Source organism: Gopherus flavomarginatus, chromosome 2 (assembly GCF_025201925.1).
Source record: "Gopherus flavomarginatus isolate rGopFla2 chromosome 2, rGopFla2.mat.asm, whole genome shotgun sequence".
Taxonomy (NCBI): Eukaryota; Metazoa; Chordata; order Testudines; family Testudinidae; genus Gopherus; species Gopherus flavomarginatus.
In genome coordinates this window covers 12,025,972-12,039,845 of record NC_066618.1, presented here as the reverse complement: position 1 = coordinate 12,039,845, position 13,874 = coordinate 12,025,972, and the positions used below count along the sequence as shown (strand labels likewise).

The 13,874-nt window shown below is 45.5% G+C and overlaps 1 protein-coding gene and 1 long non-coding RNA gene across 3 annotated transcripts in view; one reads left to right on the top strand and one right to left on the bottom strand.

The window, feature by feature from the left end:
* LOC127045963 (uncharacterized) overlaps nt 1-13,874 on the top strand; it is a 593,465-nt gene that overhangs the window by 224,164 nt on the left and 355,427 nt on the right. The gene's annotated exons all lie outside the window — the stretch shown is intronic.
* CRHR2 (corticotropin releasing hormone receptor 2) overlaps nt 1-13,874 on the bottom strand; it is a 199,314-nt gene that overhangs the window by 85,955 nt on the left and 99,485 nt on the right. Inside the window, exon 1 of one of the 2 annotated variants that reach the window (XM_050942737.1) lies at nt 649-722. The exons of the other annotated variant lie outside the window; for it this stretch is intronic. Within the exon in view, the coding sequence (XP_050798694.1) occupies nt 649-650 (2 nt within the window). The 5' untranslated portion in view covers nt 651-722. Of the gene's footprint in view, nt 1-648; nt 723-13,874 lie in introns of those variants that run through there. 2 annotated transcript variants of the gene reach the window in all.

The following is a 13,874-nucleotide window of genomic DNA, read 5'->3' as shown; positions in this document are numbered from 1 at the left end:
GAGAACCCCTCCCAGTGGCATACGTAGTGTCCACACTAAAGTGCTACAGTTGCACTTGTTGCTGTAGGACTTTAAGTGTAGACATATCCTTATACTTAGATTGCAAGCTCTTCTGGTCAGGGAATATCTTTGTTCTGTTTGTACAGCACCTAGCACAGAGAGGTCCCGGCTCACAACTGGAGCCGTCAGGCACTACCACATAAACATAAAATAGTGAAACTTCATCTCTCTCTGTTTTCAAAACACACCCTGTTAAGAAAGGATGAGTACTGAATGACAGGTTGGAGCAGGGCTCTGTAGAGAGAGAAAGCATGAGTGGCCATGCCTGGAATTGTGGCATGGTGGGGAAGATGGAGAAAGAAAGCACACACATGAACACAAGATAAACAATGTGCCAAGACTTCCATTTTTTCTGGTAAACTCTTCACTGTTACCTCATCCTGCCAACCTGCCTGTCCACCTGCTGCCTCTCAGACCATAATGTCTCTGAGGCAAAGACTGTCCTTGCGCATAGTGTACTGAATCCCTGATCCTTTCTCTGGGCTTCCTGGGTGCTATATCAAGAGTGCATGAGCGGGATTAAGGCCCTGATCCTGCCTAACGTTAACCACGCTGAGTAGCTTCAATGACGTCAAAAGGGCCACTCACATGCTTTAAGTTGAACACGTGCACAAGAATTTGCAACAGCTGGGCCTTAACAAGACTGAGAATGCATTTCTGGGGATGAGGTGTTGGTAGCATATGTTGCGCACTCACATTCTGCTGGAGTACGTCACGGTTAGGATCTTTACGGAACCTGCTGTGTATTTAGAGTGAGAAACATTTTAAAAAGCAGTACAGACTTTTAAAATATATTTATGCAAGACACAGCCTAGGGCGCTGAATATTTTTATTCCTTGATTGCACGCATGATGTTTGTCCCCAGAGGTTCAGAAGCACTGGTGTTTTTAAAAATCCAAACACTGCTGCATTGAAAGTCACAGGAGCAGTAAGACAACGCAACATGCATAGCCAGGGGCAGAAAAAGATGAGAAACAGTGACAAATTAGCACTAGGTAGCAAGCATCAGGGGAATAAATAGACTGTATAGAGATGGCAGGGCAGAACAACAGAAAATTAATGAAGTAAAGTCAAACACAAAAATACAGAGGGAGTTCTGGTCCCAGACACATGCAACAGGTGCTCTCATTTACTGCAATTGCATCTGAAGGTGATTGTTATTTAGAGTACAGTAGCATTGAGGGCCCAACTAAGAGAAGGGCCCCAATATGCTAGATGCCATACACAGACACGAGAGAAACCCCCTGCCTCACTGAACTGACAAGACTGCCAAAGAGACTATTATCATCACCATTTAAAACAGTGGAACTAAGGCTCACAGAGATTATTTAAATAACCTGCCCCAAAACATCTGAGGCACAGCCAAGAATTGAACCCAGCTCTCCTGAGGCCTAGCCCCAAAGAACTAACAAGCTCAACCAGATTCCCAGCCAATCTAGTCCAACACCCTGTCCCTTCCAATAGCGGGCAATAGATGCTTTCATGCTTCAGAGGAAGGTGCAACAAAAGCCTTAACCACACGACCATCCTTCTTATGAGAAAGGGATGAGAAAAATCCTGCGGTCATGGAGTTCCACACTTCCTCTGGCCTTGCTCCTGTAGCAATGAGTTTCACACTTCCTCTGGCCCTGCTCCTGCCCAGCCATCTCCTCCCCAGTCAGGTATCCTCTTCTGTTGGGCCCAAAGGTAAAGGTGGCTGGGTCATGGAGATATTCCTCCTCACCACCCAGGGTTCCTGCACAGATCTGTACACGGAGGACAGCATCTGCAGCCTGGCACCAGGGTTTAAAGATAATAACATTAAATTTTAAAAAGGAAGAAGGAACTCCAAGGGGACAAAATGGGTTAAGCCAGCAACAGATGGTAGATCACAAAACCCTGTGCATGAATGACATGAAAACAAGTTGAAGTACCATGGCAAGCGAAGTCTCTTTCTGTGTCAACAGGAAGCATGACACATTGGGTAAACAATGGCCGTTGTGCAGGATTTAGCTCAGCTTGCAGATACGTGGGAAATCAGGATAGTGGCACACAGGAAATACCTTCTCAGGACGACAGTGGATGTGTCAGAGGGAGGACTAGGAAGAAATAGGAGATCTGGGGCTTGTTGCTGAAATGCCATCTCAGCTGCAGCGGCAGATTTGTTAGCACACTGCTATGATTTGCTGATTCATAATTAACCCCCACCTCCCCGGGCCTACCATGAGGATTAAGAAGAAAGCTGCCACCATTATGTCAGAGTGGAATCTCCTGTTCAAATTGCTAATGCAGTTGCTGCCCTCTCTACTCCGTTTACCACCCTTGATATGTATCCACAGGCCAGTGGCTGGAATAGGAACTGTACGACCTTGTCACCAGAAGGAACGAAGCACAAGTTTAAAATTACAGAAGCCTGGCATGCAAATATGTCTCTCCTTTCCCTTCAGCAGGGACAATCCAGTGATCTAGGGTACAAATTTCTTCTGCCTAATTCTATCTTTATATCCATGTCCTTTACTGATCCTTCTTAGTTAAGGATAATTAAGTCAAAGGTTTAGATGCACTCCCTTCCCTTCACATTTCCCTGCTGCACAGTCCTATGAATGGTAAGAATCAGAAAGGAGATGACCCACAGACTTCAGGAATTCAGTTAGCATCACAGCAGAGCTATTGAGACTACTGAGGAGCTGGGAAAAGCCTATTGTAATAACAGACAATGTTCAGGGATCAGACCAGATGATCTGAAGCCAGGTCATTCTTGCCTCAAATCATGAATTCAATCTCTCAGTTACAAGTGACATTGCAGAACCACTTCATAGCAGTCCACCAGGGTCAGCAGAATGATGGGGCGGGGGGGAAGGGTCACCCTAAGAAATTGTTCCTGTGGTACGTACTCTCAATCCTGTGGAGACACTCCCACTGCAGCTGCTGACCCCAACGCCCGCCTGCTGAGTCTGTATCACTCAGCCTCTGCTTTCCCTCCCAGCCTGCCCTGGGGCAGCATCACTCCCCATCCCTGAGAGGGTACATGGGCTGCAGAAAGTAGTGTGAGGCTGCATAGGCCCCAGGGGGAGAGCCCTGAAGCAGGAGCCAGTCCCACAGCAGCGGGGAGGAGCAACAAATGGCTGCCCCACTGCACAGTGCACCCACTGTAGTTTGGCCCCACGGCCCATCTGTTGTGATGGGGGAGGAGGGAGGCATGTACGGTCAGTGAGTAGTGTGTTACCTGGTGCACAGAAGCCATGGGGCTAATCCTGAGCAGTGCAGCTCTGAGACCCTCTTTAACCAGATCGCATCACCACTCACTCAACTTTGGCCCTGCTATTCCCCTTGGTCATGACAGAGGACCAGCCTGGCTAAACCTGAGCAGGAGCAGGGTGCCCAGCGTGGCCGTTCCTCATTGCTGCCAATGGTACGCACTGCACACTAAGAGTGTACAGCTGCAAGCGCCAGGAGGGCTGGGAACAGAACTCAGGACCAAAGGAACAAGCTTCTACAACCCATGTGAATACCCACTTCATCGGATGCATGTAGTGGAAATTTCCAGGGGCAAGCAAGAAGCAGGCTAGAGATAACGAGGTTAGTTCATTCAGGGAGGATGAGGCCCTCTTCTAGCAGTTGAAGTGTGAGAACACCAAGGGAAGAGAAACTGGTTTTGTAGTTGGCAAGCCATTCACAGTCTTTGTTTAATCCTGAGCTGACGGTGTCAAATTTGCAGACAGTTTCTCTTTGAAGACTGGTCCTGAAGGTTTTTTTGCTGTAGGCTGGCTACCTTTAGATCTGCTATTGTAGGAAATAACAGGAGATATACCAATCTCCTAGAACTGAAAGGGACCTTGGAAGGTCATTGAGTCCAGCCCCCTGCCTTCACTAGCAGGACCAAGTACTGATTTTGCCCCAGATCCCTAAGTGGCCCCCTCAGGAATTGAACTCATAACATGGGGTTTAACAGGCCAATGCTCAAACCACTGAGCTATCCCTCCCCAGAGCTAGTTAAAAGATAGGAAAGAAAGGGTAGGAATAAATAGTCAGTTTTCAGAATGGAGAGAAGTAAATAGTGGTGTCCCCCAGGAGTCTGTACTGGGCCTAGTTCTATTTAATATACTCATAAATGATCTGGAAAGATGGGTAAACAGTAAGGTGGCAAAAACTGAAGATGATACAAAATTACTCAAGATAGTTCAGTCCCAGGCAGACTGCAAAGAGCTACAAAAGGATTTCTGAAAACTGGGTGACTGGGCAACAAAATGGCAGATGAATTCAATGTTGATTAATGCAAAGTAATGCACATTGAAAAACATAATCCCAACTATACTTATAAAATTGATGGGGGTCTAAATTAGCTGTTACCACTCAAGAAAGATCTTGGAGTCGTTGTGGATAGTTCTCTGAAAACACCCACTCAATGTGCAGCATCAGTCAAAAAAGCAAACAGAATGTTGGGAATCATTAAGAAAAGGATAGATAATAAGACAAAAAATATCATATTGCCTCTATATAAATCCCTGGTATGTCCACATCTTGAATACTGTGTGCAGATGTGGTGGCCCCATCTCAAAAAAGATATATTGGAATTGGAAAAGGTTCAGAAAAGGGCAACAAAAATGATTAGGAGTATGGACCATCTGCCATATGAGGAGAGATAAGACTGGGACTTTTCAGCTTGGAAAAAAGACGACTAAGGGGGGATATGATAGAGGTCTATAAAATCATGACTGATGTGGAGAAAGAAAATAAGGAAGTGTTATTTACTCCTTCTCATAACACAAGAACTAGGGGTCACCAAATTAAATTAATAGGCAGCAGGTTTAAAACAAACAAAAGGAAGCATTTTTTCACAGAATGCACAGACAACCTGTGAGGAACTCTTTGCCAGAGGATGTTGTGAAGGCCAAGACTAACAGGGTTCAAAAAGAACTAGATAAATTCATGGAGCATAGGTCCATCAATAGCCAGGATGGGCAGGGATTGTGTCCCTAGCCTCTGTTTGCCAGAAGCTGGGAATGGGTGACAGATTCCCTGTTCTGTTCGTTCCCTCTGGGGCACCTGGCCTTGGCCATTGTCAGAAGACAGGATACTGGGCTGGATGGACCATTGGTCTGACCCAATATGGCAGTTCTTATGTTCTTATGCTATTGCTACTCACACTAGCTGGACTCAAGCTCGCTCAGGTAAACTAGCACATGCTCAGCTTTGGCTGCATACACATACCCATAAAGGCAAAGCGACTGAGGTGAAGGCAGACACATGTTTCATGCTAGCCCTTGACATAACCTTAGTCCCAGATTTGGACCTTAGCGTCCAAAATATGGGGGTTAGCATGAAAACCTCCAAGCTTAGTTACCAGCTTGGACCTGGTACCTGCTGCCACCACCCAAAAAATTAGAGTGTTTTGGGGCACTCTGGTCCCCCTGAAAAACCTTCCCTGGGACCCCAAGACCCAAATCCCTTGAGTCTCACCACAAAGGGAAATAATCCTTTTTCCCTTCCCCCCTCCAGGTGCTCCTGGAGAGATACACAGACACAAGCTCTGTGAAACTACATAGAGAGACTCCCCCTCTCTGTTCCCAATCCTGGAAACAAAAAGTACTTTCCTGTTCCCCCAGAGGGAATGCAAAATCAGGCTAGCAATCCAACACACAGATCTCCCCGATTTCTTCCTCCCACCAATTCCCTGGTGAGTACAGACTCAATTTCCCTGAGTAAAGAAAAACTCCAACAGGTCTTAAAAGAAAGCTTTATATAAAAAGAAAGAAAAATACATACAAATGTTCTCTCTGTATTTAGATGATACAACACAGGGTCAATTGCTTAAAAGAATATTGAATAAACAGCCTTATTCAAAAAGAATACAAATCAAAGCACTCCAGCACTTATATTCATGCAAATACCAAAGAAAAGAAACCATATAACTTACTATCTGATCTTTTTGTCCTTACACTTAGAAACAGAAGACTAGAAAGTAGAAACTACTTCTCCAAAGCTCAGAGAAAGCAGGCAGACAGAAAAAAAAGACTTAGACACTCAATTCCCTCCACCCAAAGTTGTAAAAATCCGGTTTCCTGATTGGTCCTCTGGTCAGGTGCTTCAGGTGAAAGAGACATTAACCCTTAGCTATCTGTTTATGACAGCCCTAGTAATATATTATTTCCCTTTTTGTTGAAATACTAATTACTTTTTTTATTTAATAAAAAGAAATCCTGCCTATTTTTTATGCTCCCACTCGGATTCCTTCTTTTCCATTCTTTTATATTTACAATGTCCTGCACTGTTCTGAGTGCCCTAACAAGGATTCCATTTTCAGTGCCCGGGGGAAAGAATGTCACTGACGCCAAACGCCGAAAATTAAAAGGTTTGTACACTAATGCAAGGAGCCTAGGTAACAAGATGGAGGAACTGGAGTTACTCGTGCAGGAAGTGAAGCCGGATATTATAGGGATTACCGAAACCTGGTGGAATAGTACTCATGACTGGAGCACGGGTATTGAAGGCTATGTGCTGTTCAGAAAAGACAGGAAGAAAGGCAAAGGTGGGGGAGTAGCCTTGTACATCAATGATGAAATTAAATGTAGCGAAATAAGATGCGATGGAATGGATAAGACAGAGTCCGTCTGGGCAAAAATCACGCTGGGTAAAAAAGCAACTAGAGCTTCCCCTGAGATAGTGCTTGGGGTGTGCTACAGACCGCCGGGATCGGATTGGGATATGGATAGAGACCTCTTTAATGTCTTTAATGAAGTAAACACAAAGGGGAAATGTGTGATTATGGGGGACTTCAACTTCCCGGATATAGACTGGAGGACGAGTACTTGCACGAATAATAGGGGTCAGATTTTTCTGGATGTGATAGCAGATGGATTTCTTCATCAAGTAGTTGAAGCACCTACAAGAGGGGATGCCATTTTAGACTTGGTGTTGGTGAGCAGTGAGGACCTCGTAGAAGAAATGGTGGTAGGGGACAACCTTGGTTCGAGTGTTCATGAGCTGATTCAGTTCAAACTAGATGGAAGGATAAACAAATGTAGATCTGCGATTAGGGTTTTTGACTTCTCAAGGGCTAATTTTAAAGAGTTAAGGAAATTAGTTAGGGAAGTGGACTGGACGGAGGAATTAGTGGATTTAAATGTGGAGGAGGCCTGGAATTACTTTAAGTCACAGCTGCGGAGACTGTCGGAAGCCTGCATCCCGAGAAAGGGGAAAAGAACCATGGGCAGGAGTTGTAGGCCAAACTGGATGAGCAAGCAACTCAGAGAGGGGATTAGACAAAAGCAGAAAGCTTACAGGGAGTGGAAGGAAGGCAGGATCAGTAAAGAAAGCTACCTTGCTGAGGTCAGAACATGTAGGGATAAAGTGAGGAAGGCTAAAAGCCACATTGAACTGGAACTTGCAAAGGGAATCAAAACCAATAGTAAAAGGTTCTACAGCCACATAAATAAGGAGAAAACAAAGAAAGAAGAAGTGGGGCCGCTATACACTGAGGATGGAATGGAGGTTAAGGATAACCTAGGCATGGCCCAACATCTAAACGAGTACTTTGCCTCGGTTTTTAATAAGACTAGTGAGGAACCTTGCGATGATGGAGGGATGATAAACGGGAATGTGGATATGGAAGTGGATATTACCGCAACTGAGGTAGAGGCCGTACTTGAACAGCTCGATGGGACGAAGTCGGAGGGCCCGGACAATCTCCACCCGAGGATATTAAAGGAACTGGCGCGTGAAATTGCGAGCCCGTTAGCGAGAATTTTTAAGCAATCGATAAACTCGGGGGTTGTGCCGTATGACTGGAGGATTGCAAATGTAGTTCCTATTTTTAAGAAAGGGAATAAGAGTGATCCGGGTAATTATAGGCCTGTTAGCTTGACGTCTGTAGTATGTAAGGTCTTGGAAAAAATTTTAAGGGAGAAAGTAGTTAAGGACATAGAGGTCAATGGCAATTGTGACGAATTGCAACACGGATTTACTAAAGGTAGATCGTGCCAAACCAATCTGATCTCCTTCTTTGAGAAGGTGACGGATTACTTAGATAAAGGAAATGCGGTAGATATAATTTACCTAGATTTCAGTAAGGCGTTCGACACGGTTCCGCACACGGAGCTGTTAGTTAAATTGGAAAAGCTGGGAGTGAATATGAAAGTTGTAAGGTGGATAAGGAACTGGTTAAAGGGGAGACTCCAGAGGGTCGTATTGAAAGGTGAACTGTCGGACTGGAAGGAGGTCACCAGTGGAGTCCCTCAAGGATCGGTTTTGGGACCGATCTTATTTAACCTTTTTATTACTGACCTTGGCACAAAGAGCGGGAATGTGCTAATAAAGTTTGCGGATGACACGAAGCTGGGGGGTATTGCTAACACGGAGAAGGACAGGGATACTATTCAGGAAGATCTGAACCACCTTGTAAACTGGAGTAATAGAAATAGGATGAAATACAATAGTGAAAAGTGCAAGGTCATGCATTTAGGAATTAATAATAAGAATTTTGGATATACGTTGGGGGCGCATCAGTTGGAAGCGACGGAGGAAGAGAAGGACCTTGGGGTACTGGTTGATAGCAGGATGACTATGAGTCGCCAATGTGATACGGCTGTTAAAAAAGCAAATGCGATTTTGGGATGCATCAGGCGAGGTATTTCCTGCAAGGATAAGGAGGTGTTAGTACCGTTGTATAAGGCGTTGGTGAGACCCCATCTGGAATACTGTGTGCAGTTCTGGTGTCCCATGTTCAAGAAGGATGAATTCAAACTGGAACAGGTTCAGAGACGGGCTACAAGGATGATCCAAGGAATGGAAAAACTGCCTTATGAAAGGAGACTCAAAGAGCTTGGCTTGTTTAGCCTGGCCAAAAGAAGGCTGAGGGGGGATATGCTCGCTCTATATAAATATATCAAGGGGGTTAACGTTAGGGAGGGAGAGGAATTATTTAAGTTTAGTACTAATGTAGCCACGAGGACGAATGGGTACAAACTGGATATTAAGAAGTTTAGACTTGAAATTAGACGAAGGTTTCTGACCATTAGGGGAGTGAAGTTCTGGAATAGCCTTCCGAGGGAAGTAGTAGGGGCAAAAGACTTTCCTGGCTTTAAGACAAAGCTTGCTAAGTATATGGAGGGGATGTTATGATAGGATCATTAATTTGGGCAATTGATCTTGAATTACCACCAGACAGGTCTGCTCAATGGTCTGCGGGGAGATGTTGCATGCGATGGGTACTGAGTTGCTGCGGAGAATTCCTTCTTGGGTGCTAGCTGGTGACTGTTGCCCACATGCTCAGGGTTTAGCTGATCGCCATATTTGGGGTCGGGAAGGAATTTTCCTCCAGGGCGGATTGGCAGGTGCCCTGGAGGTTTTTCGCCTTCCTCTGCAGCGTGGGGCACGGGTCGCTTGCTGGTGGTTTCTCTGCAGCTTGAGGTCTTCAAACCATTTTTGAGGATTTCAATAACTCGGTCCTGGGATAGGGGTTGTTATAAAATTGGATGGGTGGGGTTCTGTGGCCTGCCTTGTGCAGGAGGTCAGACTAGATGATCAGATTGGTCCCTTCTGACCTATGAGTCTATAAGTCTATGAGTCTATGAGTCTAAAACTGCTAACAAGCATAACACACTCAAAATTCTTCCAGCCCATCTTCAAGGCAGGTAGATGGCAGGGTATCAGACTGGCTGATGCAAAGCCACAATCAGGCATTTAAGACATCTAACTGACCTAAATTTTATGAGCAAAAAGTGAAGCCAGGGTTGGCAAACCCACCATTACTTGGCATACCCTATCGGGTGGGAGCAAAATTACTATACTATTTCTGTACAGGCTTATCCTGGAGCTGTTGAAATCAATGGTAAAGTTCCCATTAAGTTCAATGGCTCAGAATCAGACCCCTAAAAAGAATTTACATAACAATGTTCGTATCAAACGTATCCTTTTAATTCATTCCCGGTTCCCTCCATCATTGTATCCATACATTTGTGGTTTTAATATGGAGCCTGTGAAGCCCTTGTTTTCAAACGAGCCCGATTCAGTGAGGACACACATAATTAAAATTAGCAATCATACTAATGTGCCGATGATGTAGAAAGCTAGTTGAATTAATAGAATAATCTTCATGGAATTAATTGAAAACAATGACTTTACTGAAGGCGCCTGGTGGCCTCCTATTAATTCATGTACCGTTCCAATAATAATGATGTCCAATTAAAGAATCTGTTGAAAAGTCTGCCATGAAAAATTTGGCAGGAGAAACCAAACAGAGCTTTGCTGGACTTTCGCATTCACTGAATGTTACAAGCTGCTAGTGGAAGTCTTCAGCAATATTTAATAAACCACTTCACAGATGGAACTCTGGCCTCTTTTGCTTTTCCTAGGCTATGCAAAGCTAATGGGCACACCATACATGGCTCAGATTGGGAAGGCTGCCTTTAAATCCACCCCTTTCCCAGGCTCAAGACCTGTTTCGGTCCACTACTTTCTTTAGCCTGTGTCCAGGCATCCTCAAGTACACTGGGGCTTCCCCAGGGGACGTATGTTGTGATCTGGCTGTGTATTGGTACTCCTAACAGTTTACAGACAGCGAAGGCATCTGGGTGGTTTGAAAGGAAAATGGTCGTGTTGGTGACAGTTGCCTAGGAGAGCAGAAATATTCCCAAATGTAAGGTTAGGGGAGCCATGTGGGAAGTACTGCAGATGCTCATTCTGGATACTTTCTCTATTGCAGGAGAATAACGGGCCAGTTACTGAGGTTAGAGCTTAATGTGCTGAAGGAAGGGAGAGAGAGCCAGTTAAGTCAAGGGTTAATATGTAAATAGACTAATAATAAACAAGGCTTAGGTTTAGTTGCAACATATTTCATATCTACAGTATTTTAAACCACTCCCAGCGAACAGATTATGGCAGGCAGCTGAGCTCTGCTGCCTTTTCTGAAGCTCATTTCTTCTGCATTCTAGCTGATTCTCAATCTCCACATGCCGAATGTGGTCGCTGTTTTGCAGTTCACGTGTTAAGACACACACGCTATTACTCCAAGTTTCAAAATGTCCATGTAAACAATGAAGCACCAAGAACAACTGTAGCACTCAGTGACTGTAAATGTTCATTGTTAGCAATAGTGCGGAGCGTTGCAGGGCTGGGTGACACTGTACTTAGGAGTAGTACAGCCCTGAGCAGGAGATGACATGTGAAACTGGCCTGTGACAGGAGTAGCCTTGGGAGGTAGCTTCAGTTTCTTCCCTGCCTTCTCCTTGCCCTGGAGGTTAAGAGGGGGAAGTGTGTGTCTGTACGAGAATAGTAATATACCAGTATTCAACTATGCCATCCCTGCACCAGTTCAGCTATGGTGTCCTGCATATAGGGATGGGGAAAGCGGGCAACTGTTGACACATTCCCCCCTCCCGCCCAGCCACCTGCACCAGCATAGGGCTGTTGGGGAGCAGGAACACAGTGCCTCCAGAACCGAGGTGCAGGTGGCCTGCAAACTGGTATAGGGGTACTTACTTTCCCAGAGATGTGCAAGCCTAAATCACAAGCCAGCATATAGCAAATCAAGCCACAGTCCTTGCTTTAGTGATCTGACAATCCGAAGTGATCATGATAAGGACACTGGGGAAGAAAGGACAAGGAGGAGGAATACGCAGGAGACAGCTATAGGGTTGCCAGTAGGCTGGTGCAATGTTTGAATATCGGGGCGGCAGTGTGACCTAATAGCCTAAGGCCCCAAACTAAGCTTCAGGGGGCCTGGGTTCTATTCCTGGCTCTGCTGCTGGATGAGCTTGAGGAAGTCACTTCACCCCTACCCTGTGCCTCAGTTACCCCATTTGTAGAATGGGCTAATGATCCTGACCATGCTTTGAGGTCTACTCATAGACTTTAAGGTCAGAAGGGACCATTATGATCATGTAGTCTGACTTCCTGCACAATGCAGGCCACAGAATCTCACCCATCCACTTCTATAACAACCCCCTAACCTATGTCTGAGTTACTGAACTCCAAAGTGCTATCTAAGAGCCAGATATTATGCTCAAGGTTACGATTTAGTCATGGGTATTTTTAGTAAATTTATGGACAAGTCATGGGCAACAAATAAAAATTCACAGCCCGTGGCCTATCCATGACCTTTACTGTAAACACCAGAGATTAAATCTTAGCGGGGGGGGGGGGGGAGGCCAGGAAACCGCTGCTCAGGGGGCCAACCAGGGGCTGCTGCTCTGGGGGACCTCTAGGGCACCCCTGCTCCGGGGGGCCCCAGGGCCAGCGCCACCACTAGCTGCTGCTCAGGCCATCTGTGTCCACCATGTAGGGTGACCAGGGGTCTGGTTTTCAACGGGAACTTCCAGTCAAAATGGGACTCTTGCGGCTCCGGTCAGCACCGCCGACCAGGCCATTAAAAGTCCGGTCGGCAGCGCTGCAGCATTAAGGCAGGCTTCCTGTGGCACTCCAGAAGCAGCCAGCAGGTCCAGCTCCTAGGTGGCTTTGGTTTTGTGTGGTTATTTGATCATGAATTTAAGTCTTTCAAGGTTGTTATCTTTATTGAAGATTTTTCTCTCCTGGATATTTGTGAAAAAAAGAATGAGAATTTTGGATTTTGGCAAATGCAAGAAACAAAACAAGAAAATTATCTTACAAAATAGTGGGAATGTTCAGAAAAGCTACAGTATAAAATGCACACGAAGAAAGGAAGGGAAACAAAACGGGATTTTAGAAAGGGAAGAATCTAGGGATCTGATAAAAATACAGGCTCCAGTCCTCTATGCATGACAGAAAATGCTTTCACGTGCCCTTGTTCCATGGTATAGAGTTCTCACATAAAGCTGGTTTAGTTCGTGGTCTGATCCACTGCTCAGTTTCTGGTTTTCCTGATTCCCAATGTCTCAGATTGTGGCTGTGTAACTATCATGCTTATGCTTATCCAGGTGAACCCCCCTCGCTCTTGATTTGAATTTTCCGGGCCTGAAGGTTGGGAAGCAATCTCTGGCAGGAGGGGGAGGAGTGGGGGAAAGAAGGAACAGCAGCAGCTGGCTGGAGGAAAGAAGGCAGGAACCGGAATGGGTCGGGAGCTAAGAAGGCACACAAGGAGACCCAGAAGAGCTGCTGGCTCTCCGTGCCAGCCAATAGGAGAGCACAGGGCCATGGATGCATTAGGAAGAAGCTATGTGCCAACAGCCAGGAGGACAGTGAAGGATGGTGACTAATGAGGAATCCAGCAGGACAGACCGTTGGGGATGGCTACACATTGAGGGGTTTCTGCTTTCTGGAAACTAAAGGGTTAAATTGCCTTTAAATCTTCCCCATAGTTTAGGCATGTCATACATAGTCCAGAAGAGGAGTACGGCTCCAGCAGCAATTCCCAAACAGATGGATTTTTACGCTGGGAAATGCTAAGAAAAGACATTCACAGTCGCCACCCAAGCAATCAGCCTGGGAACACAGTCCCCAACTCAGCAAAGCACTTCAGTGTGCCTGTAAGCGGTTTGCTGAGTAAAGAAGGACTCAAGCAGCCGCTTATGTTCAGTGCTGAACCAGGGCCACGACCTATTCAAAGCAAACCAACACTCCTCAAATGGCCTAAGTAACTCTATTGAGCAGACTCTATGGAACTACAAAATCCTGACACCTTCTCCAAGGTCTCAATTTTTGTAATCATAAAGTGTATAAGGAGTTTTAACGTATCAGGGTCATATAGGCAGCACTGATGGATGTAGACCAAGAGACTTAACTAATACATTGCACTGTTGCCATACGCTGTAGTCACCAGTCCAGGGAGCATCCATTACCAAATATTTTTATGATTTATAAAGCTGGAATAGGCAAGCTGGAAATCCAGTAGGCTAACACCGAGGCCGATTTTGTCCCAT